Source organism: Cyanistes caeruleus, chromosome Z (assembly GCF_971803275.1).
Source record: "Cyanistes caeruleus chromosome Z, bCyaCae1.hap1.1, whole genome shotgun sequence".
NCBI classification, from domain to species: Eukaryota; Metazoa; Chordata; class Aves; order Passeriformes; family Paridae; genus Cyanistes; species Cyanistes caeruleus.
The window spans coordinates 5,789,796-5,816,352 of NC_141732.1; the positions used below are offsets into that span (position 1 = coordinate 5,789,796).

A 26,557-nucleotide genomic window follows, 5' to 3' on the forward strand; every position below is an offset into this window, starting at 1 on the left:
CACTTGAGATTTACACTGGAGATACTTTTTGTAGCTTCTTAGAATCATAGAACCATACTGCCTTGGGTAGAGCCATGGCTTGGGTTGCAAGGCACTTAAAGATCATCTTGTCCCAACACTCCTGCCATGGTCAGGAACAGCTTCCACTAGACCAGGTTGCTCAGAGCCCCAGCCTCACCTTGCACACTCAGCTCCTCAACTGAGCACCCACTGAGCCACAACAGCAGCACTGAGCAGTGTTGGAAGCTGCAATGTGTCCCAAAAGCCAGAGTGTGTTCAGGCAGTGCAGGGAGGATTTGGGAGGAAGGCTTTGCTTTATGAGGCATTGAAGAAAGAGGGAAGAAAGAGAAAAAGGAAGCAGAGATCCCATGGGAGAGGATCACCAGGGCTGGGACCAGCATTGATCCAGCCAAGGGTGTCCAGGGTATTGTGAGCTCTCCACCCAGGCTCTGTGGGGGTACCTTTTTATAGGTAAGGCCATGTAGCCTCCCTGCAGTCCTGTCAGACTTTGCCAGTGGTTCTGAAAACAAGAGGCACAAGGACACCATTAAGACTCTTCTCCCATCCTCCCTGACACCACTGTGGGAGTGTCAACCTGTGGGAGCCTGCTGATCTTTTTCCTAAAAGCTTGTCTGGTGAAGTTTTTGTCATCTTGTGGCAAGCATAGAACTGCAAGAAATTTCCTGTGGGAAGGGATGGATGGGTGAATCATATGATTTCATGCAGAGGATTGGCACTGACTTGGCTGGAGATGGTGTCTTGTTTCCAAGGTTGTGGCATGGTAGCCATCGAGGATTGCCAGGGATGGTTTGTGCCCATTTCACTGTAGTGGTATTAGGGGAAGCTCTGCTGCTGGAGAGCAAGTAACACAGGATTTGCTGTCCTTGTAAGGCCATAGTGTCTCTTTGAAGTTACTGCAAAAAGTGGTGTCAGCATGAAGACACAGAGAGCAGCCAATCCATGTATGCTCCAGAGCCTCAGGCTGAAGACAGAAAAGTCAAACACCTAAGGCAGCAGCACTTCACCCAAGGATAGAGAGTGGTTTGAGGTGGAAGGCTGAATGCTGCTTAAAGTTATATTTTTAAAAGGTTTGAAGTTATTCTTCCTCTCCAGGTCTGACTTTCCAGTCATGTGAGGTACTCACAGAATGTTTTTACTGCATGTGTTTTGCATTCAGTGTTATTAGGACAAAAATGGCTATTTTGAAAGCATGTATCTTATGAAATCTTGAAGCCATTCTAAGCCTGTATATGTGGCTGTCACATTTGGAAAGGAAGAGGAGGTTGAGGTCAAGTGGTGGGGAAAATCCCCCAAGCCTCCAGTACTGACATCCACCCCTTTTCTCACTTCTGCTCTGCTCCCAGCCTCTCCTTCAAGGACAGCTGAACACAATGGCTGAGCCCAACAAGAATATCACTCTATCAATCTTCATCTTGTGCAGGCAGCTGGCCAAGTTCTTTTTGTGTCAGGGAGGCAGACTTGGTCAGAGGAAAGCCAGCCCTGATTCTGACTTTTGTGGCTGTCAGGGTGAAGACTGTGTTTTAAGGTTTGTAACCTGAAAGATTTTCCACCTTACCTGGAGATTCCCCTGGGAACTCCCAGCTGAAGACATTCAATTCTCACTCTTCTTTCCTCAAAAGGATAAAGATTTGGGGGCTGGCTATAGACTCAAAATGCACAATCAACAACTACCTGCATTCTTTTATATGTTCAGCCACATTCAGTTAAGATATTAGCTCGACAAGCCTGAGCCAGGACAGTCCCTTCTTTCTGAAGACCAAGGATACTTGTTCATATACAAAGACATTCTAAAGACTTTTTATTCATTAACCTGATGAGTTCTGCTCTTTCCAACAACAAAATCTTCTCACCTGCAGCAGGTGGGGACCACCCCATGCACAGGTGCAGCTTCACAAGCACTGCAAGCTGGGATGCTCAGATCTGGTTTGCACCAGGGCTTCTCCCCACTGTGAGCAGGCATGGGACAGAGGAGTAGTGACAGGCTTCTGGGAAAGCCAGCAGGGTGCCAACCCCCCATCACATTCCTCTGCCAAGGACACTGTGCCCTGCCCCACTCCCAGCAGTTTCCAGCAGCCTTCTGCTCTTCAGGGATATTCCTGCTTTGTTCCCCAGCTATGAACTTGCAGACTTAAATCCAAGCTACACCAAACCTCCCAAGCTCATACAATCATTTTTAACAGGTATATAAAGCAACTGTAATTTACTGAATTAGTGTCTTTCTAATTGTAATATTCAAAAGCTCTTTTTCCATATAAAGCTGTTGAGTTTTTATTTTCTTTCTGTTTGGCATAGAGTGTTTTTTTATTTCTCCTTTGGTTTTATAGGGATGTGGACAGAAATGACAGCCAGAAACACACAGGTCTAAGGAGTATGTGGACATTACACATCCTAAAGGCAATTGACAGCAAGAGTGAAATGTGACCCAGAATAAGGATGTGCCTCTAAAACCTCTGTCTCAGCCCACACTCTCAACAGCAGCACTCTTGCATGCTCCGTCCACCAGCAGCAGTCCCCAAGTGCCCAAGGGAAGGCACCCCAGCAGAATTCACCCCATGCTCCCCACATCACCGTTCCTTGTGCTGCTGCACTGACGAGCTGTAGGAGCAGCCCCTGGCCCAGACAAAGCAAGACCCAAGTCTCAGGCTGTGGATGCTAAATGCAAGCGGCAAGCAGGGAACCCAGTGTCTGTGGAAAAGCAAGTCACATAACTTTCTCAGGCTTGAATGAGAAAGTAGCCTGGGAAATCATAAGGAGGAATCCAAATAATCATTAGAAATAGAAGACAGCCTTGCAGGTGTTTTCAGTGTCTTGTTTTATTGCAAGAGAAGGTCAAGGGGTGGTGTAGACCACTGACCAATGATGGTAATGTCTTAGTTTACTGACCAATAAGAATTTTACTTTTCTGGACCTTTGCATACTTGTCTATAAAACAAGATCTGCAGTAATAAACCTTGCTCTCCTGTTCAAATCACAAGAGACACCATGTCGTTACTACCTCACTGTCCCCAATATAGTGAGACGTCAGGATTTATAGGAGGTGACATGTTCTTGAATTTCACTTGAAAAAGAACAGAAGGGCAACAATGGATCAGGTGTTCAATCACAAAACACCCCAAGATGTCTCACATACAGGGGGCTAAACATTGTAGGCATGCAGACAATTGAGGAATTGGTAAAACAGTCTCCAAGAAAGAAAGGGCCCCTTTGAATTGTTGCCAGATATTGTCCTTCCTCAGTCAATTTCATATCCTTCCCCAGAAGAAGGTTATGGCATTGCTGGACACACCTCTACCCTGTCAGCTGAAGAAATTAATGGCACGAGACTTAGGTAAAAGACTAGACTTCAAAATCCCTTTAGGTCTGTGCAGGAATCAATATCTGTGTCTCTCTAGAAAGACTGGTTGTGACAGATTATTTTGGAAAAACTATAAAACAGACAGAGTCTCCATAAAGACATTTCAAGCCACTTTCTCTTTAAAATCTGTTGATGAGCCTTGCCTCCAACACTTCTCCATGTGTTTTATAGAACACTTGCAAAAGATCTGGATATTCCTTGGCTCACTGACAAGATGAGGCCATGATCTCCAAGCAGTCCTGGCAGCTGCTTCAGCTGACAGCTTAGAGCAGCCCATAACACATTCCTCTGTAACCCTCCCAAACAAGCTGACTGGGGGAGGGGGTTGTCCAGACTCCTGCTCTTTGGACCACTTAAGGCAAAGAGTGTGCATTAAGGAGAAGGGTTGGAAAACACCCCTATATGTATCATAAAGAATTTCCTTTTCCTCTAATATTTTCTTAAAATGTGGGCAACCTCATAGTAGAGGTACTGGGCTTCAACCTTTTCCTGATAAATTTATTTCACTAGACAAACATACGTCTTGAAGAAAATAATTGGCCAGAAGAAAAATGCCTCTCCAATATGATACAAGCAACAATGAGAGAAGGAGTTGTCACAAGGGAAATTTCTTTATTCTTAAAGTTCAATAATATCATCTTTGAAATCCATTAACTTACTCAACTTCTTTGAACTAATTCTACATTTTTAGAAAGTCATCTATTGCTCAATGCTAACATGTAATAAATTAATCTATGAGTAAAAATTCGTAAAGGGTATTATAAAATATATATGTAATTGCGATGTCATAAAAAAATACAACATGTAATAGGAATAAGTCCTTCTCCGGATCTGGTCGTGATTCTCCTCCGAGAGGCAACAGATTGCAGCCAAGCACCCAGATAACAATCGCAAGCAGGCACATCAGCCCCGAAAGAATAGACAGGACACGGGCCATCGAATGAACAAAGGAACGGGCCCGGACGAGATATCACCGAACCTGAGCACCTCCGCCCTGCCCACCTGTGCTGGAGAAATGGAGAAACTAGACAAAGGAAGAGGAGCCAGCCGAGATAGCCATCGGCTCCAGGATGGGTGCCACCACTCCACCCTAATGGCCCGGACCAAAATGATATCAAAAAGACATCCTGGACCTCTTTACATATGAGGAGACTCTGCCCAACGTCTATTGACCCTATTCTCCGGTGCCAGGAAATCTATTCTTTGAACAATCAAGAACCTCTTAGCAAAGGGTGCCTGCTTGGAATTTGGCCTCGGGACACAAACTTCCTATAAAAACCCAGGCCAAGGGACTCTCAGGTGTGGATTTGAGAGCATCTATACCTTGCCTATAGACCCTGTCCACCCAGCGCTGCGCTGCTTATTTTATTGTGGTTTTTTCTCTTTGTTCGAATTTATTATTGTTTGATAATAAATTTTCTCTTTTATATAACCCGAAATTGCCTTTGCATTTATAACATAACATAACCTACTGTTCAACACTAATGTAAATAATCCTAAAAACCTAATCTTCTAGTTGTAATAAAAAATCCAGAGTTCATAGATATTTCTGGCTGAAGCAGTTCCCTGGTGCCAGGACTCCACTTAATGCTTGTCAAATTCAGATATGAGGCTCTGAATATGTGACAGCTTGTTGTGGAGGTACAGGCACCTGTTCTTCATTTCAAAGTAGCTGGGGCTACCCTATGAAGGAGAAATAAAAAAATAAAAAAAATAGGGCAGGCAAAGACTTCTGCAGAGTTTACAAGATGTGCTTTTGCTTTAAAAAAGCCTTGAGCCAGACTCAGCAGTAACCACGCTCTGCAGATCTGGTGTCAAACATACCTGTTGTATCTGCTGATAATCTGCTAGGATTCGATGAAGCAGCATCTTCAAGAAAAAACACACAAAGAATGTTTCACTACCACCATAAAATGCAAACTTTACTAAAGCACTACAAATGCATTCCGTTTGACTCCCGAGATTTTCTTCTCTGTGAGCCACCACTCTTCTGGGAGGTTTGCAACAACAAATCCCCAACTCCCAGTATCACCCAAGATCTGCAATTAAGCCTCTCAACAGGCACCAGAAGGAGCACATGCTCTAAGACTCTGCTTGGGACACCTCTCACCCTACGGATTGTTCTCAGACAGCTCAAACAGGGTTTTATGGGCAGGGTCTTGCCAAAAATCTGACCCAGCCCAAGCAGTGTCTGAGCATATATGCCAATTCCTCAGTTTCCCTGCATCTCACTGAGCAGCTCCAGGGAATCCAAAGGACTGCTCTGATGAAGCACAGTCTTTATGGCTTTATCCTTCTCTACCTGATGGGCTTCAGAGCCTACGGTCACAGACTTCCATTGTTCCTGAAGCTGTGTGAAGTGCTCTCTGATCTTGTCAATCCGAGTATATAAATTTTGGTATTCCTCATACTCTGCATTGAAGTCATCCTTGTAGCGCTGGCGTTGGTCCAAGGAGACTATAGTTACGTATTTTCTAATGGAAAAATCAGACCATTTTTCTAGGAGTGTACTGTAAGAGAACATTCTGATATGTTTCTATTTCAGAAAGCACACTTGTACTGTTACACCAAGCACGTGGTGAATGTCAAACACAGACCCCCAAACTCTCAGTCAGTCACTCTGGGACTCAATGATTCTACATATAAGCTGATGTGCTTCAAGGGAATGAAGTCAGGTAGCTCTAAAAATCTGCCACATTTCTATGACACCTAGTAACTACTGTTTTATATTGTAGAGGTTTTCTTCATTAGCAAGTGGATCACATTTAGGAAATATCGGCACTGATTTCCAGTGTCAAACGACTAACAAACGCAGCATCTTCAGGGAGAGAAGAAACATTGCCTAATTTTATCTTCTTTCTTTCTGGGTAGGAAAACTTTTTCATTTACATTTCTTTTTGAAAATCCATCTGCAATACTATTTTGGCAGGGACTGCATTTCTGATGAACTGGGTGCAGAGCTGGACTTTTGAGCTCCATTTTTGTCTGTCTAACAGCAAAGCAGAGATAAGGATAAAATTTCATTTTTCTAGTGAGCAGCAGTTACATCACTGACCATTGAATTGAGGCACTTGTATCAGAGGCACAGAAACAAACTGCAGACTGGTCTGAAACCACAACTAAACCCAAAACCATATCACCTCTTAAGGAGGACAAAGCTCATTAAAGCTTGGAGCCACTGATGGGAGTAAAGCCTTCTTCATTCCCTTCCCCCTCAAATCAACACAAGTGCAGTTCTATCAAACTCATGACACAAATCCAAGATGAAGTGGCAATGAGAATAATAGATATCACTTCAACACTGCCACACCAGTACTTCTGCTCCTCTGGCCCTGAAGACCGGCTTCTTTTTGGATGACAAGAACTCTTTCCTCATGGGAATGAATCCTTCAAAGCATCTGAGATTAATATTTACAAGCAGGAAATCTTTAACAACTTGAAATTCAGTACCAAGACAGACAACATATACGATTGATGCACCCCAGGCCAGCTGCACCTGACTGGTGTGCTGCATGGTTTTGAAAAGAGAACTGCAGAGGCCTTTCAACATTTTGGGAGGTAGCGGAGAAGCAATAGCCTGGACTACTGGCTTTTGCCCAGGGACATCCCCTAGCAAGAGCCCTACCACAGGCCTCCCTCAGCTGCTCCCCTGCAGGGCCCACCTTGCCCTCAGCCTCCCCACGGAACATCCCTGGCTGTATCCAATATGAGCCAGGGCCCTGCCGCACCTGCTCCAAAGGCCGCAGCTGCCCCAGAGCCCAAGGGCTGCAGGAGGCCTGACTGCCCTTGCCAACATCACAGCTCTGACAGAAGCTGAGAGCAATTCCCACTGCTTTATACCACACACACACACACACACACACACACTTCCCCCTCCCCTCCTGCACTGCAAATACCATGACAGGATGCAGCACCACTGCTGCAGCTGGCCCTGGGCACCTGCACTGCAGCAAGGAAGGGCCTTTCCAGGCCTAACCCACCTCGGTGCTCATCTCAGCTCGGAGCCTTGGAGGCCCAGCCAAACTTTCCCCAACTTACCCTTTCCACACAGGAAACAGCTTGACACTGCACCCCACTGAGAGTGGCAAGAGTTAATGGCACTACTCACCTCAAGTAGTCTGGCTGGTTGGCTGTTGCAGAGCATGGAGAGGCAATGGAAGTATCTTTTGTTTCGCCTGCAGAAAAGTAGGATCTTGATTATATAATCTTAAATATCCAAAAACACCCACTGTATTGGCTTTAACAAGTCCTTTTAGAGCTTCCTTCTCACAGCATTATATCATAGGATGGCACATATGACCTTCTCCACAGTAGCCAAGTCCCAGGGTTTAGAAAGAGGATGGCCACTTTGTTCTACAGGTTCTGCATTGCTACATGGTGTAGCAGAAGTATAAACAGAAGTGTCAAAGGGGTAATTAAACTGGACAGAAATAGCAATAATCACAGTATGTTCAATACAGCTGGTAAGCTTTGGGGTGGGCATTTCATTTCCAAAAGTGCATTTGCTCTCATAGCTCAGTCCACACAAAAGCTTCAGCCTAAGCCCCAACTTGAAACACAGTACAGATTTTTCCAACAGCAGCTGGGCAGAATTTTCTAACAGGCTTCTGAAGAACAATGCTCACATCTTTAGAGACTCAAGCAGGAATCTTTCCAAAAGACATCCCAAGGTTTGCAGCTACCATGTGTATGTGCAGAAGAAATGTGCAAAGACCATCTCAAGGCACCTGTCTCTACAAGCACAGCACCACTTGCAAGAGCAGACATGCCTCCAGGCTAAAAAACCCTTGTCATTTGCAAGCTCAACCTCCAAAAGGGACAAGACATAGATTTAACAAAGCAACTGAACTCTGCCGTACTGGGTGTGTCCCTCTGATGACAAATCAAGTACTCCTTGTGGATTTTCTGGTTAGCTTTTCAATGCTGTTTTCAGTCTGTACCATTTCTAGAGCTTCTGAAGAAAGAAATTCTGCAGCTAGGATGGAGAGGAGCTCCCAGGCCACTTCAAACTACAACTCCAGGAAACCACAGGCCAGGTTTTGTAGCTTCCATGGAGTTGCCATGGAAAGGCTGAGTTCAACAAACAATGATGAAATCATTGAGATGTTTACATGTTTCAGTAAACTAGTCTGCAGTAAATGTCTGACAGGTTTCTATCTCCAGCATGCAGACTTGAAAAGCTGCTGATGGAAAAAGTGGTGGCTCAATCAACTGTCTGAGTCAACTGTGTGTTTACTAGAAATCAAATGAAAAGAAAAAAATCCAATCCCTGTAACTTTCTAGTGCCTGGCTCTTCCTTTTAACCACGTTCTCCCAACAGCAATCTATTGGACATTTCTTTCTTCTTGATTGGTTTTGCACTACAGAGGGAGAATTTCTAAAAATTAAGGTAGTTTTAGATAAGGTTGCAGAAGCACAGATTCTGGCCTTTGCTGCTCCTGTCTTTTAAACCAAGAGTAACAATGGAATGCAATGGCAGAAAAAGCAGTCTGGATTTTCATGACCATCAAGCAAGGAATAATGGTAGAGCAGAAATGTAGAGCAGTGCCTTTATGTATGCAGCCTTCAAAGCTGCCTTTTCAGCAGGTGCAAGAACACAATTATCTACTTGAGAACACTGTCCAAGAAGGATGTTCCCATAAGAGATAAGGCAGCACAAGGGGAATTTAAGAGAAGCACAGATGGCATGAAGGAAAGCACCAGCCTTGGACTAACAGTGCTGAAGGTTCGCAATTAGGACACTAGACAAACATTCCACTGTGGGTAAGGGAATAAACACTTCCATCACTTCTAGCCCAAGGTGTGGGAACATCTGTGAGCACCCTGTGGATCCACTATAAAGGTGGTACTTCCAGAGCAACTTGGGAACCCCCACCACCAAGAAGACCAGAGGGAAGAAGGACCAACTGGACAACACAGAATCCACATGGTACTGATATCTTCCTACTTAATGCCCCTCTCTTCTCCCACCCTGCCTCTCTTCCCTAATTTCTTTTTATCTCCCCAGTTTGTATTAACTGTTAAATAACATTTTTACTATTGACACTGGAAAAGGGCTGCACTTGCACCTTAATTTGGGCAGAAGCTTCTCTTAATAACCAAATCTTTACACCACGGTTATTCCCCCAGGACTTAGGAAAGGCAGCACATTAATACCTTCATCGAATTCCCAGGGACACAGCTGCTTCAGCCTCCCCGGTTGGTTTTTCTTTCCATTAGAATTGGGGATCTCCTCCTGCACCCCAGAAGGCTCTGGGATGCTAGAACTCTGAAATTTGTCTTGTTCTTGCACCTCACAGGTGCAGGGGGAAACGGAGCCAACACTTGGAGACATGTTCAAAGTGGAAGTGGATGTGGAAGGCAGCAGCAAGGAAGAGAAGTGGGCATCAGCTGCTGGCTGGTTGTAACTGAGCTGGCGAGCAATTCTCCGCTTCTTGCTCATCACAGGACCGCTAAAGTCAGAAGCCAGAGGCCGTTTCTGCAACAATAACAAAAGAACTCATTCATCTATGTCCATATATTTATCTATCTAGATCAGGTTTCTCTCCCATTCTGAAAAAGTAGCATTTCTGAACTGGCAGTGCTTGAAAATACATCTTAAATGAAAACAACATTGAAACCAGGAAATACTGCAGGTAAATACATTCTCTATCTCACTCCTACTTTCTCATCTTAAGACTTAGCATGTCCTTCTTCCAAGTCATGGGAGAAAGACACTCCCTTCAGCAGCTCTATCAAAGGTTTCCCCACAGAGGGGGAGGTCTGGTCTGTTTTGCCTAGGTCTCAATTTCCACTAGTACACACCAGGAAGAGACTCAGCTTTTGCTGTCACATACCCACATGATTTAGTAAAGAGGCACCTGACTGGCTTCAGGTTTTATGTGGTAAAGACGGGATTAATCTTCACTGCCACAATCTGTCAGTGCAAGGTGTGATGATTGGTTGTGATTTCTCATCAGGCTGAACAAAAACCTCAGTCACATGTAAGGAATTCTTGTGCTTTCAACAAGAGTGACCTTCACTCCAGCAGCCACCCCACACTTCACACTCAAAAGCTCATAGATGGGGATCTTGAAATTTTTATAAGAGAGTTTCACAAGTGGTGACTAAGGGGCCCTCACTTTTCCTCAGTGCCCTTCAATCATCTCTCAGCACCTCCCAAGGACCTTCTCAAAGGTGCTGGCTCCAAAGCCACAGCACACGGCCACAAGCTCCCCACTCCCACTGCAAACTTCAGGGCCGAGGATGGAGTAGAACAGGACAGCCATGCTGTGCCCAGGCAGAGTGAGACAGGAGAAAAATAAAGGCAGAGAAAAGAGAGACACAAGAGAGAATATCAAGGGTCTGGAGATCCTGCATTGGTCCTGACATGTGCATAGTCTGGAGCTGGAGTCAACAAAGAGAGTGAAAGAGAGAGAGGGGGGAAAGAGAGTGAGAGGGCCCCATCTGCTCCACCATGCTGAAGCTTCTCATGTACAGTAGATTTCTCACGTGCCTCTGTCATACATGCACAGCTAATCCTTTGAGCCCTTCTGCAGGGAATGAGTTGAGGGTGGAGACTGAGCTCAAGGCTCCAGGCAGAGCAGCAAGTTGGCTCAGGACGCTGCTGCTTGAGCCCTGCAGGAGCCTCTCTTCTGATCACAACCTTCCTGTGCCAGCAGTCAGAATTACTGACTAACGTGCTTTGGCCTGGTCCTGCACATTCCCAGCACAGCTTTTACACCAGCAGCAAGTGTGTGAAAGCTATTTAGCAAGTGTGCTGCAACTTCATACACACTACAGAATGTTAAAAATGCACAAACTACCTGAGCAGGCCTTGCTGAAGCATCTCTCTTAGAAGCTTCCAGAGATGGCTCTTGGCTGGTGCTGCTTGTGTTCTGAGATGGAGCTGTTTTTCTGGAAGGATGGTGCAAGAGTTCAGGCTACAAGCTCTAAATGGTCAACAGCCATAAGTATTTCCTTGCCGGTAAATCTGAACTTCAGTGTCATTACTCAAGAAAATAGCATGAAGATGAGTTGAGGCAGCTTTAGGCTGGATGTCAGCAAAATATTCTTGCCCCAAAGGGTGCTTGAGCCCTGGAATAGGCTCCCCAGGGCACTGGTCAGTGCAGCAAGGCTTCAAGAAGTGTTTCAACAACACTCCTGGGCATATGGTGTGATTCTTGCAGTGTCCTGTGCAGGGCCAGGAGTTGGCCGTCAGTTGGATCCCAATGGGTCCCTGCTACCTCAGCGTACTCTGAGAATCCAGGCTTCATTTCCTAAGGCCTTCTTCTGAAAAGACTCTTCTCCTTCCCCTAAAGACTGAACTTACCTGGAAAGTATCAACTTCAAATTCTCTCTGTCTACATCAGTATAGCCAGGCCAATTGTTCTGAATGCTTTCCAACAAAGATATTCCATCAGACTGTAGGAATTATCCTTTAGATTCAGGTTGGCTACCTACAGGCAGACATTTAAGAGAACAACCATTCATGATGGGTGCTGTATGTAAACTAAAGCAATAGAATTGGTCCTCAACAATGATTTGTGAACACCCACTTTGAACTAAACAACATCTTTTGGTAGAGAGATGAATGATTCCCTTATTGCATGAGTTTTCAGCTATATTAAAGTGTCACCAAATAGAAACAACCACATAATTCTATTTCTATCTAGCAAGTGTTCCTTGGAAACCAACATGTAGTGCTACAAGACAGAACTGTGGTCAGGCCCAGAGTCCCTCTTCATGTGGCAGAGCCAGGGTTCATTCCAGCAAAGTGCTGCCATGAGAAGGCCATGCACATGCCTTGCTGTATTCCTTTGAAAAGCAGCGAGCTTCATATCTTCCTCAAGACAACTACCAAGTCTACTCAAAAAGGTAAAATGCAGTAGTAAAACCTCAAGACCACTAATATCAAAAGGGCTGGTTTAGGCTTCACCACTTCACACCTGCTCAGAGTTCCATAGAAAAGCCCACAGGAAAGTTTGACCCCTACAGCACACTGAATATATGATCAACACATCACCACCTTCTGTAAAAATCTACCCTTTTTATCTCCATGAAAACATGCTAAATATTGTTGATTCGGGTCTGTGATGATGTCTGTCTGTCAACAGCTTAAAGAAATGTAAAAGTAACAAAGCTACTTTGAATTAGGAATTCCTGTCTTAAAATCAGAACTAAGGTTGTGTTTGAAGGGAAGCAAGAGTGTGTGTACCACATCTCAGCCAGCTCAGGCTGCCCATTTTACATTTATACAAAAGAAACTCCCACTTGCTCTGCTATCTGGAAAAGCCTGAGCAAGGCATTTGAGTGTGCAGTGCTCACACAGCCCTTTCAGAATGCAAACCAGTACCTTGAGGCAGTTCACACCTCCTACAGGACATTACCTCCAAAGCAATCTTAAACATTGCAGTGGAACAGGAGAAAATGTTTTCACCCTCTACCTTCTAAGGAGCTGAACTGTGAAATTTTTCTAATCTATTTGAAATCTAAATGGGCTTCCTCACTTGGGATGGTAGAATATGGCTCTGATGAAATTGCCAGTTTGTGTCTTCAGCAGGCAAAAACCCTGCCACTGCCCTGAGCAACCACAGCAACAAACTTCAGAATGTCAAGGAATGAAATCCTTCTATCAAGTTCTTAAAAAGTCCCTGTGGGATCAACTGAAACTCTGTCCATGCTGAATTTTCCTGCCTTGACTATATTCCAAACAATTTTTCCTACCTAAAAAAGAAATATTCCTACTTGACATTTAGCCTAAGGGAACAGGAAATATTTAAAACAGAAGGACAAAACCACTGCATCTTTCCATGGGTGTGCATCTTCTAACTGTTTATCCTAAAGAAATAGCAGTAGAAGATAGAGCAGCACTGGAGAAGGCATTGAATAACATTGTTCCAAGCAAGATGAAGACTCAATCTACACGACAGGAAAGAAACCCTGTGCTCAAGTTTAGGCTACCACCTTTATCATGGAGCTTTTGCCTGGAACACCTTTTCCTGGCAGGCAATCCTCACAGATCCCAGCAGAAGCCAAGTACCATTGAGAGGTCACCAAGTCTGTTAAAAGGAAATGCTGCCCTGTGCACTTTCCAAACGTCTCTCCTCTCAAACTTATCCTAGGAAATTTTAGGTACCACTACAAACCACTTCATAAAATCAAGGAACCCCTGTGAAGTTACTGCATGAAACAGTTCAACAGTGCTAGGAAAAGAGAGAGGATTAAAAGAGGCATGAGCAGCAACAACCCTACAAAGTGTTACTCATTGCCAGCTATTCTAGCAAAACACCAAGACCTCAAATATTTTGAAGTTTTCTTTCCTTTTCCTCACATGGACTTGCAGCTTGAGGCATCTGGACTATGTTGATGGACAAACTGAACTTAGGTGTATGGAGCATTCTATAAGCCACTGCTTAGTTTCTAATTTCTAATTGAAAGAGGGCTGATAGGAACAAGTGAAAATGAGGAAGAAGAGAGTAGTACTGTGGAAAAATTGCTGTCACAAACTCCACAATCTCACCTGATGGAGGATCTTTCCAAGGGTACCCTTATCCTTTTCCTTGATTCCATCTCTCTGCAAGCGAGCAAGTAACTCTGGCTTCTTGTAGGCCCTCAGAGCAAGTAAGTGAATCACCCTGTCCTTGTAGGGTCGGTGATAAACAGCAGTGCAAGGATTTTGTTCACTGTCTGCAGGCTTCATGGGCTTTGTTTTTTTTCCCTCTGGTTCAGGACATGAAGCGCTCGGTTCAGCTCTTTTGACATCTGCTTGTTTTCCCAAAGGAAAGGAAAAGAGATAAAGAAGTGTGAAATGGGAGGCTGGGAGAAGTCAAGAAACTTGATTTCAAAGGATGATGCAATTCTTGGGGACAGAGCTGGACTTAAATATCCACGTGGATCCCTTCCAACACAGCGCATTCTCTGATTCTGTGACAAATCCCGCTCCCTAACTGATACTGCATGGAGCATGCTGCAGAGGCACCCTGTAGCCTACCAGCAACCAGTTCTGTCTCACCTGTGTTTCCCAGTGCCAGCCCAAAGCAAAAGTGGCCCCAAGTTCCATGATTGTCCCACCACTGCCAGTCCTCAGACCCCAGTCACTAAATGTTAAATATGCCCTTAGGATCTATGTAAATCACCACCAAGAATCACACAAATCATCATTCACATGTGAAACGGAACATCCCCAATGAGAAATTGGCAAGGTGAATTTTGTCTCTCCAAAGAGCCAGGATGATGCTGCCATAAAATGCTCTAGACTGAGCTAAAGCAGGGCAAGAGCTGCCCTTCCAGTGGCAGGCATGTCCCTGCAGGCAGGGGACTGCAGCCACAGCCAGGTGAGAGCTCCTTTTTCTCAGGGCAGCTGGCTGTGCCTGGCTCAGCTCACTGCTGCAGGCAGCACCACGGAGTGCCTGCAATGGCAATGTCCACCTTGTGTGTGCCTGGAGCCAGGCTCCTTGGGGAAACAACACTCACAACAGATAAAAAACAAACGACACCACCTAAGCACATTGGAGTGTTTTCTTGGTGGGAAATGACAAAATCCATGGGGAAGATGACATCATGACTTTCCTTTCACTTGCCTTGAAAAGAACCCAAGAGGGTATTGTGGCAACAGTCACCTAATAATGACCAAGACAACAAATGAAATCAAGCAAAGTTTTGCATATTGACCTGATGAAATTCTCTATGCAACTTCCTCAAAGTCATTTTCTTTCAATTTCCACTTAAGGTGAATGGTTTAGCCCAATGTGCTTGCAGTGGTGCAACCCTTGACTTCAATGCTCAAAATTCCAAGCCGTCAATCAGCATGGGAACAAGGAAGAACAAGCAGGCTTCCTCAGGGGAAAACAGGCCAATGGCTGAATGCCATTGTGACAAGAGATTGCAAAGCTGACCTAAGAGCAAAGCACCCGCAGTTGAGATCTCTGAACACACCCCCTTGTCTCAAGAATATGCTGCAAAAATGAGTTACCATGTTTCAAGTCTTACAGACATGGAGCAAAATATGAAAAGCAACCATACCTCCAAGTGGGTTAGACAATTTGACAACCTGCGCACTTCCAGTGTGTGACGCCTCCCCAGTATTTGGCTAAAAGGAAAAAGAAATCTTCTGTAAAACGTTCAGCCCGCACTCCATTCCTGCTGACTAAGCAGGTCCCTAATTTTAAACAAGAGCTGAATTTGGAAAGGTTTGCTCTCCTATCAACTACAAAGGGCTGCTTTGACACCATTCTCCCTCTGAAAGCAGCCGGCTACAAAACTGCCCTGAGAGCATGACCGTCACTTAGCCTCTAATGCAGCCAAGCATTCAAGTACCAAGTCATCCTTTCCCAGTTGCTGGAATTTATGGGCACCAGCTTCCCTTGAAATCAAGTGCCTGAGTGCAATTGAACTGGCCAGCACTCAGCTAACAAACGTGGCAAGAGTGGTTCACAGAAAGATCACAAAGTTGGGGCAGGAACCCACACTGGGATTTATTTGGAACTTAGGAAACCCATTCTGGAGTCAGCTCCAAGAACAACTTCAACTGCAAAATATCAACTTCATTTGTAAAAGGCATGGAAACCCTTGCTCGTTTCCTCAGCTCAAGATGCAATTATTTGCATAGATGTTAAAATGGAAACAGTTTATCCTAAGTTAGTCAGATGTGACAAAATTTGGCTTGCTTGGCTTGAACTCATCACTTAGTCCTGAATGTGCTGCTTAAAAATCACTAAAATGTCTTTTGGCATAATCATATTTTTTAACAAAAACACCTGACTGCCATGCAAGGGCTTCATTCTGAAGGCAAAACTGGCTGTCAGTGAAGCTAAAAAGCTGCTCATCTGAAACTGGCCTGAACTTTTCAAGAAATAGGAGGATCACTTGCAAATATCTGTGAAAGCAATATTCAGCAGTCTTTTAGAAATCCTTCTACATTTTGCTTGTGAGACTGTTCATCCTTCATCCATGTCACTTGCACAAAGTGTTGCCTCAACACAATTCCATTAATATTTCTGTTTCATTCATCACTACTGGCAGAGCTTGGGACAGGGAGAGGACATGAAGGGGAACAGGGAGTCACCTGAACTTCACATCCTTTTACATCAGCTTAACAAAGGACTATGCTCTAAGAGCATCTGTGCATTTTATAGAAGAAGGGAAACCAATCATGTAAGTGACCAAAACGTAAGCCTGCATTACTTATGCAGTTGTTCATTGTTTGTTTAGCCTGCATTTTTTCCTACCTAATTATTTTAATTAACTTTGTAAGTAATTGTTTAATTAATCATAAGCAGTATATTAATCATAAGCACTCTATCAGTCTTAAGCACTGTCATTTCCCACTTTAGAGAGCAGGTAGCTAAGAATCTTTTGGCAGTCAACTGTCACAACTGGATTGTTAGATCACCAGAAGTTGTCGTTTTCCAAAACTAACCCTGATAAGCTTCAATGAACAAAGCCTGAGGTATAAAAGGCTGGACACCTGGAATCTACACTTCATAGCCCTCCAAGAACATGTTGGAGTAACCAGGAGACAAACACTAATAAAAACATTTCTGCCTCAGAGCTCAAAACAACTCGTCTGGGAAAAAGTTAATCAACAGTCTGAAAAATATGGGCTAATTGAAATGAGAAAGGTGACACCAATATCCGAGCCAATACAATAGAAAAGTAGTTAATGAGAAGAATGATGTCATTTAGAAGCCATGAACAGCAATTTCTTGGTTTGATAAAAAGGTATGAATAAGTGGAACAGCTTTGGAAGTGGCATGCATGTGGCAGAAGTTCTCCACTATGCACCAGAGCCAGGAATAAAGTAATGGCTACTCCTAATATCAAAAAAAATTCCTGTTCAAGGGCTTCATTTATCCTTACATTTTCAGTGATCCCATTAAAAACATGGGACAATGAGAATTCCATGCATTTGGACCTAAAGCCATGCCCAGAGCATGAGGTTACTGAATGTCACAGCATGGGGTACTTCCAGCTTCCACTGGTACCTCCTCCATGTCATCCTTGAGAGCCACTTCCATCAGGGAACCTGTGACTTCCACTGGCACCTCCTGGGTGTCATCCCTGTGAATCGCCTCCAGCGGGGCGGCTGCCTCAAAGGGGCCCTTGGAGCACCAGTGGGGCCCCAGCCCTGCACAGCAGGACCCGCAGGGTCAGCAGCCCCTGACACCAAAACCACGGCCAAGCCCCCACGGTGTCAACGCCCAGAGCCCGACAGTCACCCCTCACCTGTTGGTCCTGGGACCTCTGGGTCACCCTGACGGGCATGGCAGTGGTGCTGGGGGCCCTGCGGGGCGCAGTGTGGATTAGAGCCCTGTGTTAGCCAACAAGCTCTAAGTGATGGCCAGGTGTTGGAAAGGCAAATTACTTCTTGGCTGAATTGCCTTTTGAAGGTGTAGGGCTTGACAGGCAAGAGTTATCTCCGACCTAGGGGAGCTTAGCAAGGCTTGGGAAGAAGTTTGTTCCACTGATGGTGGACACAAAGAATGCAGAACTTATGGGCACAAGGACATTTGACAGAACCCCCAAGACAAGGAGCCAACTACTAAAGCCAAAGCAGCAACTGTGCTGAATCTACTCCAGCGGCGTAAAAGGGAATTTCCGGCAGGGCAAACTATGGCCACTCACTCCAGAAAGCTCTCACTAAGAACAGAGAGACAGAACATGCAGACTAATTAGCATGAGAAGTGACAGGATCATAATCTAATAGTAGAGGGAATAGTGATTATGAGAAGAACTAGGTAACTTGGAGACAAAGAACACTAATTACTTTAGTTGATGAAAGGTCTAAATACTAAAACATTCTGATTCCTGTGGTAGTGGCTTTGTGGATTGACCACTGAGCCCCACTTTCTGCACAGAACTGTAAAGAATTACCTCCACTCAGTGCGTGGATTGGCCTCTTGATCACCTTGTGCTAGAACCAAGCAATTTGGAGCAACACTCCCTAGCACTGTGACACCTCCGCTCTCGCTGCAGCCACGGAAGGGTCTGAGCGGGCCTGCTGTGTGCCGGTGACAATGGCCACGTGTCCTTGGAAACGGGGAGTTCCATGTTCCAGGCTGGGTGGGATGTCACTGAGGAGCGGGATGTGACACGTTCGGGGCAGAGGGAATTCCAAATGGGCAAATGTGGGGAATTCCCAGCCCTGTCCCATGAATGACTCAGCTGGTTTCCAAGTGCAGAAAGGGGTGCTCCAACCATCCCAGTTGCTGCAGCTGTGCAAACCAGGGCTAACAGAGTGTTTCTGCACAAAAGTGTTGTACTTGGCTGTCTCCGAGGTGAAGGAGCAGCTTAACACCTCTAAGCAGGGCAGCAAGGTGCAGCCCTCCCAGCACTGGTCAGTCCTGCCGTGGGCCGGTCAGTCTGTGAGCCTTTGAGCACGTACATGGTCACTCAAATATCATCTCCTTGACAAAAACCCCCAGAGCCTTCCTCATCCCAGCCTCCTAAAAGAAAGCAAGCCAGCAGCACACCCAGGCCCCCACGTGCCCTGCAGGAGGAGCTGACATGGAAGAGCCTGCACTGATCCTGAACACAATTACAGGCTGATAGGTGTGCTGACTACTGGTGGCCATTGAAGTTACTGACACATCTGGAAAATATTTTACACTGTGTTTATATTTGCATTTTCCCCATACACAAGCTTATTCCTGATTTAAACCATGCACCAAAACTCTTGTCTTGTCATTACAGGGGGAGGGAACAAAAGCATGTAATTGAAAATGTGTCCTGTATTACTTTCCAAAGCTCATTTCCCAAGAAATCTTGTCTTTCCTTTTTTTTTTGTGTGTTTTTCTACAAGACCATGTCCATATCTGTCCATGTCTGGTCTCCTGGCTTCCACACACACAAGGACAGGGTAGTTTGAGGTACAGAAAGGAAGAAAGCAAATTGTCAAACACCAGATCTAGAACTGTGTCCTTTTTTGTGATTGACTGCATGGTCTTGATTATGGATCCCCAATTACAGACTATTGGAAAAGCCTTTGTATGAAACATCAAAGGAAATCAAGGAGGTGTTACACTGGACTCCTGAATGTCCAACAGGCTCTTCTTATCTTAAATTTCATGACTTCTACTCTGGGGTTACCAGAATTGACTGAGCTCTTGGCACTCTTCATACATGACTGCCTTCACCTTGCACAGTAGATCCATTTTTAGCTCAAAGACTAGAAATGCAGGAAAGAACCAGTGGAAAGGAGCATATTTCTCAAAAAAGAACTGAATAATGTACTTTAGGGATGGCCTGTGTGCATCAAAGTAGGAGGGCCCATGGTCCTGACTGATTGAATAGGTCTGAAAATTAATGGGGAAATAAATGTCAATTTCTGTCCTGCACCTGCTTGTGTCTGGTTTAGAGCAAAAAGGAGGTCACTGGTTATCCCTGAGCAGAATCTTAAAGTAACAGGCAGTACTCCTGGAACTAAAGACATGGCACTAAAGACACCTACTGCCGTGAATCCTACTATGTTTCTCGATCCTTCTACAAGGAATCAGGATCTCCAATCAAATAGGGAAAGCTTTGGGAGTGTCCAGTTCCCTGCTAAAGTACCAATAATGCACTGCAAAGCTCACCAGTTCAGACAAACACCAGCCAGCATCAGCAACTGAGTAGGAGACAAAACTGCTAGAGAGGTGGCAGAACAAAGCAATTTTTCCTAAGTTGTGAACCTTTCCAAACCAGTCACAAAATACCATGATGCAGATAATCAATTGGCAAAAGCTTTTAATGCCTGATTGAATCCTGAAGGGTGGTGGGTAGCAAGAAACCAACAAGTTAGAGTGCCACAAGCAATGAGATAAATTGTAGAAGATAAACATAAAGAAACTCATTGGGGTATTGAAAGCATGGTAGACAATTTGAAAAGGCAGCTACTTAGCGCTAGGCTGACAGGGATTGTGACAAGTATAGAGAGAAAACGTAAAATCTGCTTACAGAGCAATGCACAGTTTTACAGAAGACTGCCAGTAACTATCACAAAAAAGGGAAGTAGTGCAGGAGCTTAATGCCAAAGAGATTTTCTTGAGTTACCTCAATAAGAGCCATATAGCTATTTATTAGGTTTAGTGGACACATATTCTGCACGGCCAGAGGATTTTCCTTGCCACACCAACAAAGCTAGAGAAGTACAAGAAATAATACTCAGGTTGGGGATCCCATTTGGAATGTCATCAGATAGAGATTCTCTTTTCATGCCTTAAATTCTACAAAATCTATGCAAAACATTCCCAGTTCAATGGGACCTACTTAGCCCATGGAGGTCATACCCCAGTGGCCAGGTTGAGAGACCAAATCAGAGTGTAAAAAGACAAAGGAGTAAAATTGGTCAGGAAAACTCACTGGCCACAAGCACTTCCCCTTGCCCTTCTGAGAACCACAATTCAGATGGCTTCTAAAGAAAAAGTCAGCCTATATGAAGTGCTCTATGGAAGACCTCACCAAGTTGCAATCCTTTCTGGAGAAAATAATATGATAGGAAATGAAAATTTAAGACCATGTCTATTATCTCTGGGACAAGTGCTCTCATCTTTGCACAGGTTTCTGGTTTGACCATCCCTGATGAATCTGCATGCTCAGGTACATCTCATCAACCTGGAAACTGTGTCTATGTCAAAATGCAGAGCAACGAGGCACTTAAAGAAAACTGGAAAGGAGCATTTTAAGTACTCCTAAGCACTGCTGCAGCAAAAAAAGGGGATGGAGGCAAAAAGGCAGCTGGGGCAGGGGCAGAGGGGGAATGTCAGTGAGTGAGAGGTTGTCCTCAAGTCCCTTTTGCCAGGGCAGATGCTGTGGGGGCTCTCATCCAGAGCAGGATCCAGGACACAGGGCAGATCCTGTGTCCTGGATCCAGCCAGGACAGGGGTAACTTTTGCAGCAGCCAGGAGGAGCATGGACAGGACCTTGGGGTAATTGCATGCCACCTCCCACATGGCAGGTGGAAATGGAAGGCATTTGTTCTTCCTTGGCCAGTGTGCTGTAAGTCATGGGGTGTGTCAAGTCCTTTGTGGTCCTATGTGACTCATTCACCTCTTGTACACTCTGCTTTTAGTGTTGTTGTTACTGTTTGTGTTCTTGTTTCACTGCTGTTTCTAGTAAATTGTTCTTATCTCAACCCATGATCTTTACCTATTTGTGTTCTCCTCTCCATCCTGCCACAGGGAAAGTGGTGGGGAAGTCAGTGAGTGGCACATGGTCTGAGGTGGTTCAGTGTGAGCACTAAACTGGGGAATACCATTCCTACACTGCAACAATGTGGAAAACTCAATTTCCCAATTGTTATAAATGAAATTAGAATTTCAGACAACCAGGTCCCTTGAGTTAACACCAGTTTAAATAAAAATGAATAGAATTTAGTAAATTAAATAGTAATTTGATATAAAAGAATACCGTTTAATAAAAGAAAACAATTAAATAAAAAATACAATTTATATATATAATTTGCCAGTAAGTATTAAGTATGATTAAAGCATAAGCAAAACCGACTGGGGTACGGGGAGGGCTTCTCACCCCACCTCACGTACAAAACTGACCAGGGTACAGAGGGGGTTTCTTACTGTGCCTCATGTACAAAACAAAGCACTTCAAGCTAAACTTATATACTGTATGCTTGTACATATTCATTAATGTTTCCCCTAAGTTTCCTCCTATTTCTCATTTTTCTGACTTTACGTCATTTTTCTTCATGGCTCATGCCTCACTTGGTGTTAGGGGGTCTTCAGTCTTCTTTTAGGGTATTTTGGCGAAGGCTTCTCCTCTTCCTCATTGTTCTTTGGATAACCTTACAGGTTTACATGTGTGTACCAAGCGTTATGTTATGTAAGTCTCGTAATTAGTCTTATATTTAATGATTTTTAGGCCCGATGCCTAAAGTTGTTCTAATTTTGTCTATTTCAAGGTTATTTTCATCCTGGGACATCACTTATCTTCCAAACTAAATCTTGTATCTCAATTTTAATCTGTAACATCTGTCAAGGGGTACATCTGCCTTGTAACACTGATTCTTTTGATTGCTTCTAATAGGAACTTTCCAAATAGTTACAAGTTAGTTAGCACAAATCAATTCCATTTATTATGCAAGTGATTACTTTCCTTGTCTAGTCCTACAGGAAAATTAGCCAGCTGAAAAGCAGCTGCTGTAATTGAACTGAAAGCCTGCTAGGTAGCTCTTGTTTTAAAGTGCAGACTTAATAAAGTTACAAAGAAAGCAAAAATTAAATATTGCCAAATAATCTTTATAATAAGATTTTAAAATATTTTAAAATATTTAAAAATCTATGGTGGGAGAAAGTCATGTGGTCTTTTTCCAGTCCCACACTGACAATTCTATAAAGCAAATTACAATTGAATATTTTCAGCTCATCAAAAAAAAAAAAAAAAAATTAAGCAAAAGAGCAGAAACAGTTACGTTTGAGCTGCAGATGATTGACTTTAATGCTTAAGGCTAAAGAAGGAAAAATGAGAGGATCTGTGTGTTGAAAATAAAATTTAAAAATTGAATGGTCCAAATGCATTCTGTTCCTCCCCCAAATGGACTTTCTCATATTCAAAATATCATTGACAGTTGAGGCCAAAATTCCAAGTGATTTTATGTCAATCAGCTGTGTTAAACCATTGAAGAGAGCATTATTGGCCTGGCTTCACAGGTGTCTGAATGAATGATGAACAGAATTATACTTTCTTGAATAAGTCAGATTTTCCAGGTTTGGTATTTTTCTTCCTCTAAACAAAGACAAAAGAGTTCATGCCTTTGCTTAGTCAGTTCAAGGTTCTGAAGGGTCACTCAGCTAGTATTGAGGTCACAGACAGTGGGTTCTGAGCACTTCCAAAAAGATGTGCGTGTTTTGCAGACTTTTCATGGACAAACTGTCATTTTACAAAAAAAAAAAAAAAAAAAAAAAAATTTAAATCAATTGAATTCAGACACTACTTTGATCACCATTAAACCACAAACCTATACTCTTATCTTTCTGATTAATACAAACACAGAAACACTGACAGCCTTGGTTGGCAGAAAAAGGAAAACTCTCACTTCCAGACAACTCATTGAGAGCAGTTCATGTTAAACCCCCTGCTCAGGCTTTCACAGCCACTCCCCACCTGTGCCCATCCCTGCAGGGCAGGACCAGCATCAGGAGGACCTGTGGCAAGAGGGGCTGACAGTGGCAGGTCCTTCTGCCCAGGGCAGAAGGAACAGCACCTCTGCTCCTGGCTGGAACAGGGGCCACTTGCCCAGGTGGACCTGGTGCCCCAAAAGGACAAGGGACCTTAGCCCCAGGGCTCTCCCCAGCCCTGCAAGAGGCCAATCCACCAGCAGCTCTAGCAGGGCATTTGGAACTCTTCATTCAACCAAAAGGACATAAATTGTTATTTCCCTCACACGGTCCCTGGACACTGCTTTCTCTCCCTTCTAATGCCCTTCCCCTTCTGCCCCCCCGTGGCTCACCCCCTGTGCTGGGGGGCACAGCCATGGGCCCCTGGACTCTCAGGGCCGTGTCAGCAGTGCTACCACTTCCCCCAGGAAATCCTGCTACACCTGCATACCTGCAGCATAGCAAATGCCAAAGCCAGAGTGGGCAGCAGGAGCAGCTGCTGACACAGGACCATGTCCTCAATCTTCCTTTCCAGCTACCTGGATATGCAGTGACTCCACAACACGAGGTTGGGAATCAAACTGGGGGCACTCCCCTCTGATGTTTCTGTCCAGAAAGTAGAACTAATTCCAATCTCTTGAGCTTTGCAATTGGGTAAAGGAAAATGAGTTAACAATTGAACCGACCCAGAATAAAGTTTTGGAGTGGTACATGCAAATGGGACTTCTGGAAAGAAAGGGACCTTTTGACATCTCAAGGCACATCCATCAAAAACAGAAAACAAATCTTGGCTCAACTTGAAAGTATCAAGAAACCAGTGGAAGGTGCCATCAGGCATTGCAGAGCACACCAAGTAGATAAGACCAAAGTGGAAATGGGGAAATATTAAGCTCAATGAGGCTGCAGAAAAAGACATGTTAGAAAACAAAGTTTTAACACTCTTGTCAGAGATACCTCTCCCAGTAGAAAAACCAGAGTATAGTTCTAGGGATTGACAAAGAATTTAAAGTGTAGAAGCAAGGTTTCATCCATAAGATTGGCAGTCATCCTAACTGGGCAAAGAGTAGTCCTAGGATCACTCTTGTGTGAAATAGCAAATTGCAAACACAGAGCCATTCACTGGACTACTGAAAAACTTTTGAAAAATTTGCAAAAAATCTATAATTGGGTCTGAAATGGCTCAGATTGTACAATCAAGACTCAAAAAATGTATAGTTTGTAACAGAAACAAACATAATGTTCACAATGCAGTACTAAGAGCCATAGAATCTGGAGGTGTTCCAAGTGAATAGTGGCAGATGGATTTTACTGAATTTCCCAGAACACGGAGGTATAAATCCATCCTAGTTCTGGTGGATACCTTTTCTGGCTGGCCAGAAGACTTCCCTTGTCACACCAACCACTCTAGGGAAGTGGCTAAAATACTGTTGAACCAAGTAATACCTAAATTGAGGTTGCCTTTGGGAACGTCATCAGACAGAGGTTCCCACTATTGCAGAAGGGCTAAAAGAGGTTAGGAAAGCCTTGGGAATAGCTTGGGATCTTCATGCTCACTATAGGCCCCAAGCTAGTGGCAAAGTGGAGAGAATGAATCATACAATCAAACTGCAGTCAGGCAAAATATGTTAGGAAACCTCCTTGGCACGGGTCCAAGCTTTACCTGTTGCTCTACTTCAAATTAGAATTCAACCATGGGACACCAGCAAAATCAGCCCCTATGGGCTGCTGTATGATCAACCCTACCAAGTACCACACATTTCAGGAAACACACACATATAAGGAGAGGTTGATCTGAATAATTACCTCATTTCTCTCAGTAAAACTTTACAGGATTTACAGTGAAGAGTGGTGATCTCCAGATCAACAGGACTGGACATTCCAGTGAACAAGTTCCAACCAGGAGCTTGGGTGTGCTTGAAAGACTGGGGAACTGCTCTGCTACAGCCAAAGTAGGACCTTTCCAACTTCTGTTGCCAACTCTTACTGCATTGAAATGGACAGAGCAAAATCGTGGATACGTTATTCCAGAATCAAAAGAGCCAAAACTCCTTAGCTCAAGATGACATCTCCCAGGGATTTGAAGAAATCTGGACCAAATTTTAGTCACCTGGCTTTGTAAAAATATCAGTCTATACCTGTTATAAGGCCTTATGCTGTAAAATGAAATAGAAGTATTAAGAAACAAGTTCCCACAAGGAAGTTTATCTCAAGAAAAGGCGGGACTTGGTAAGGACCACAGAACAGAGCAGCACAGCCTTGAAGAAGTGGATGAAGGATGTAACTTAGGCAAACAGAAGTCATGCAAAACAAAAGCAGGATGCCAGCTCAGCTCTGCAAAGCTGACAAAGCAGAAGTTATTGTGCAAAAAATGATATTGTGCTTACTCAAAAGTGAGGGCCGAGGGACAGCCACCTAAAAAGTACACTGGATATTGAAGACAGAACCCCAAGAACTATAAGGACTTCCAATAATGGGTGCAAATTTGTAAAATAAAGTAATAAATATACATCAAAGTAAGAAGGGATAGCGAATGAACATGTAATCAGTGTGTACGATAAAAACTCTGTTCACCTGACACTCGGGGCACTCAATTAGAGGAGGGATCCTCTGAGTGACCAGCACAGTGTAATAAAGAATGCCTGCTTTCCAATACTCAAAACTGTGTTAGAAAGTTTCTATTTGGCCAATTTCACTAATGCCTTCTGGCACAGCTTTGAATTATTTCCCTGTGCCCTGTCAGTGTATCCCAGGGAGAACTTTGAAAGCATGATGAGACACCCAGGCACAGACACAAGGTGCAGGTGACCAAGGAGGGAGCAATATGGGAAGGTAGAAGCTGGAAATAAGAAATTATATTCCTTTTTTTCTCTCTGATGCCATGTACCTACAGGGATGGAAGGTCTGCTGTGACAGCACCAGGTGGAGGAGGCTGATGTGGCCAACCTGTGGACTGTGACATCCCTGAGCAACGGGTTGTGACCTTACTCCCCTCACTGCTTATCTTGGGATGACCAGAAGGTGAAAGGTTTTGCTGTCACTGATGAGTGGGGACTGATGTCACCAAGCAGTGGACTGTGACGTCACAGAAGGAATGGATGACGACCTTGTGTTC

The 26,557-nt window shown here is 44.1% G+C and overlaps 1 protein-coding gene across 6 annotated transcripts; it reads right to left on the reverse strand.

Moving 5' to 3' along the window:
• Nucleotides 1-3,968: 3,968 nt before the first annotated feature.
• LOC111945102 (RNA polymerase II elongation factor ELL2-like) lies at nt 3,969-26,452 on the reverse strand. 6 transcript variants are annotated; one of them, XM_086867842.1, is made up of 11 exons: nt 26,334-26,449; nt 25,249-25,428; nt 15,380-15,446; nt 13,878-14,122; nt 11,688-11,814; nt 11,182-11,272; nt 9,533-9,854; nt 7,485-7,551; nt 5,679-5,850; nt 5,201-5,245; nt 3,969-5,059 (listed from the first exon to the last, which is right to left on the reverse strand). In XM_086867842.1, exons 7-11 carry the CDS (start codon nt 9,816-9,818, stop codon nt 4,961-4,963), a joined length of 669 nt encoding a protein of 222 aa, XP_086723968.1. In that variant the 5' UTR covers nt 9,819-9,854; nt 11,182-11,272; nt 11,688-11,814; nt 13,878-14,122; nt 15,380-15,446; nt 25,249-25,428; nt 26,334-26,449; the 3' UTR covers nt 3,969-4,960. The 6 variants fall into 6 exon arrangements, with proteins under 6 accessions (XP_086723968.1, XP_086723964.1, XP_086723965.1 ...); XM_086867838.1 differs by lacking the exons at nt 25,249-25,428; nt 26,334-26,449 and adding exons at nt 17,582-17,995; nt 18,230-18,374 and having other exon boundaries at nt 13,878-14,119; XM_086867839.1 differs by lacking the exon at nt 25,249-25,428 and having other exon boundaries at nt 13,878-14,119; nt 26,334-26,452.
• Nucleotides 26,453-26,557: the final 105 nt, after the last annotated feature.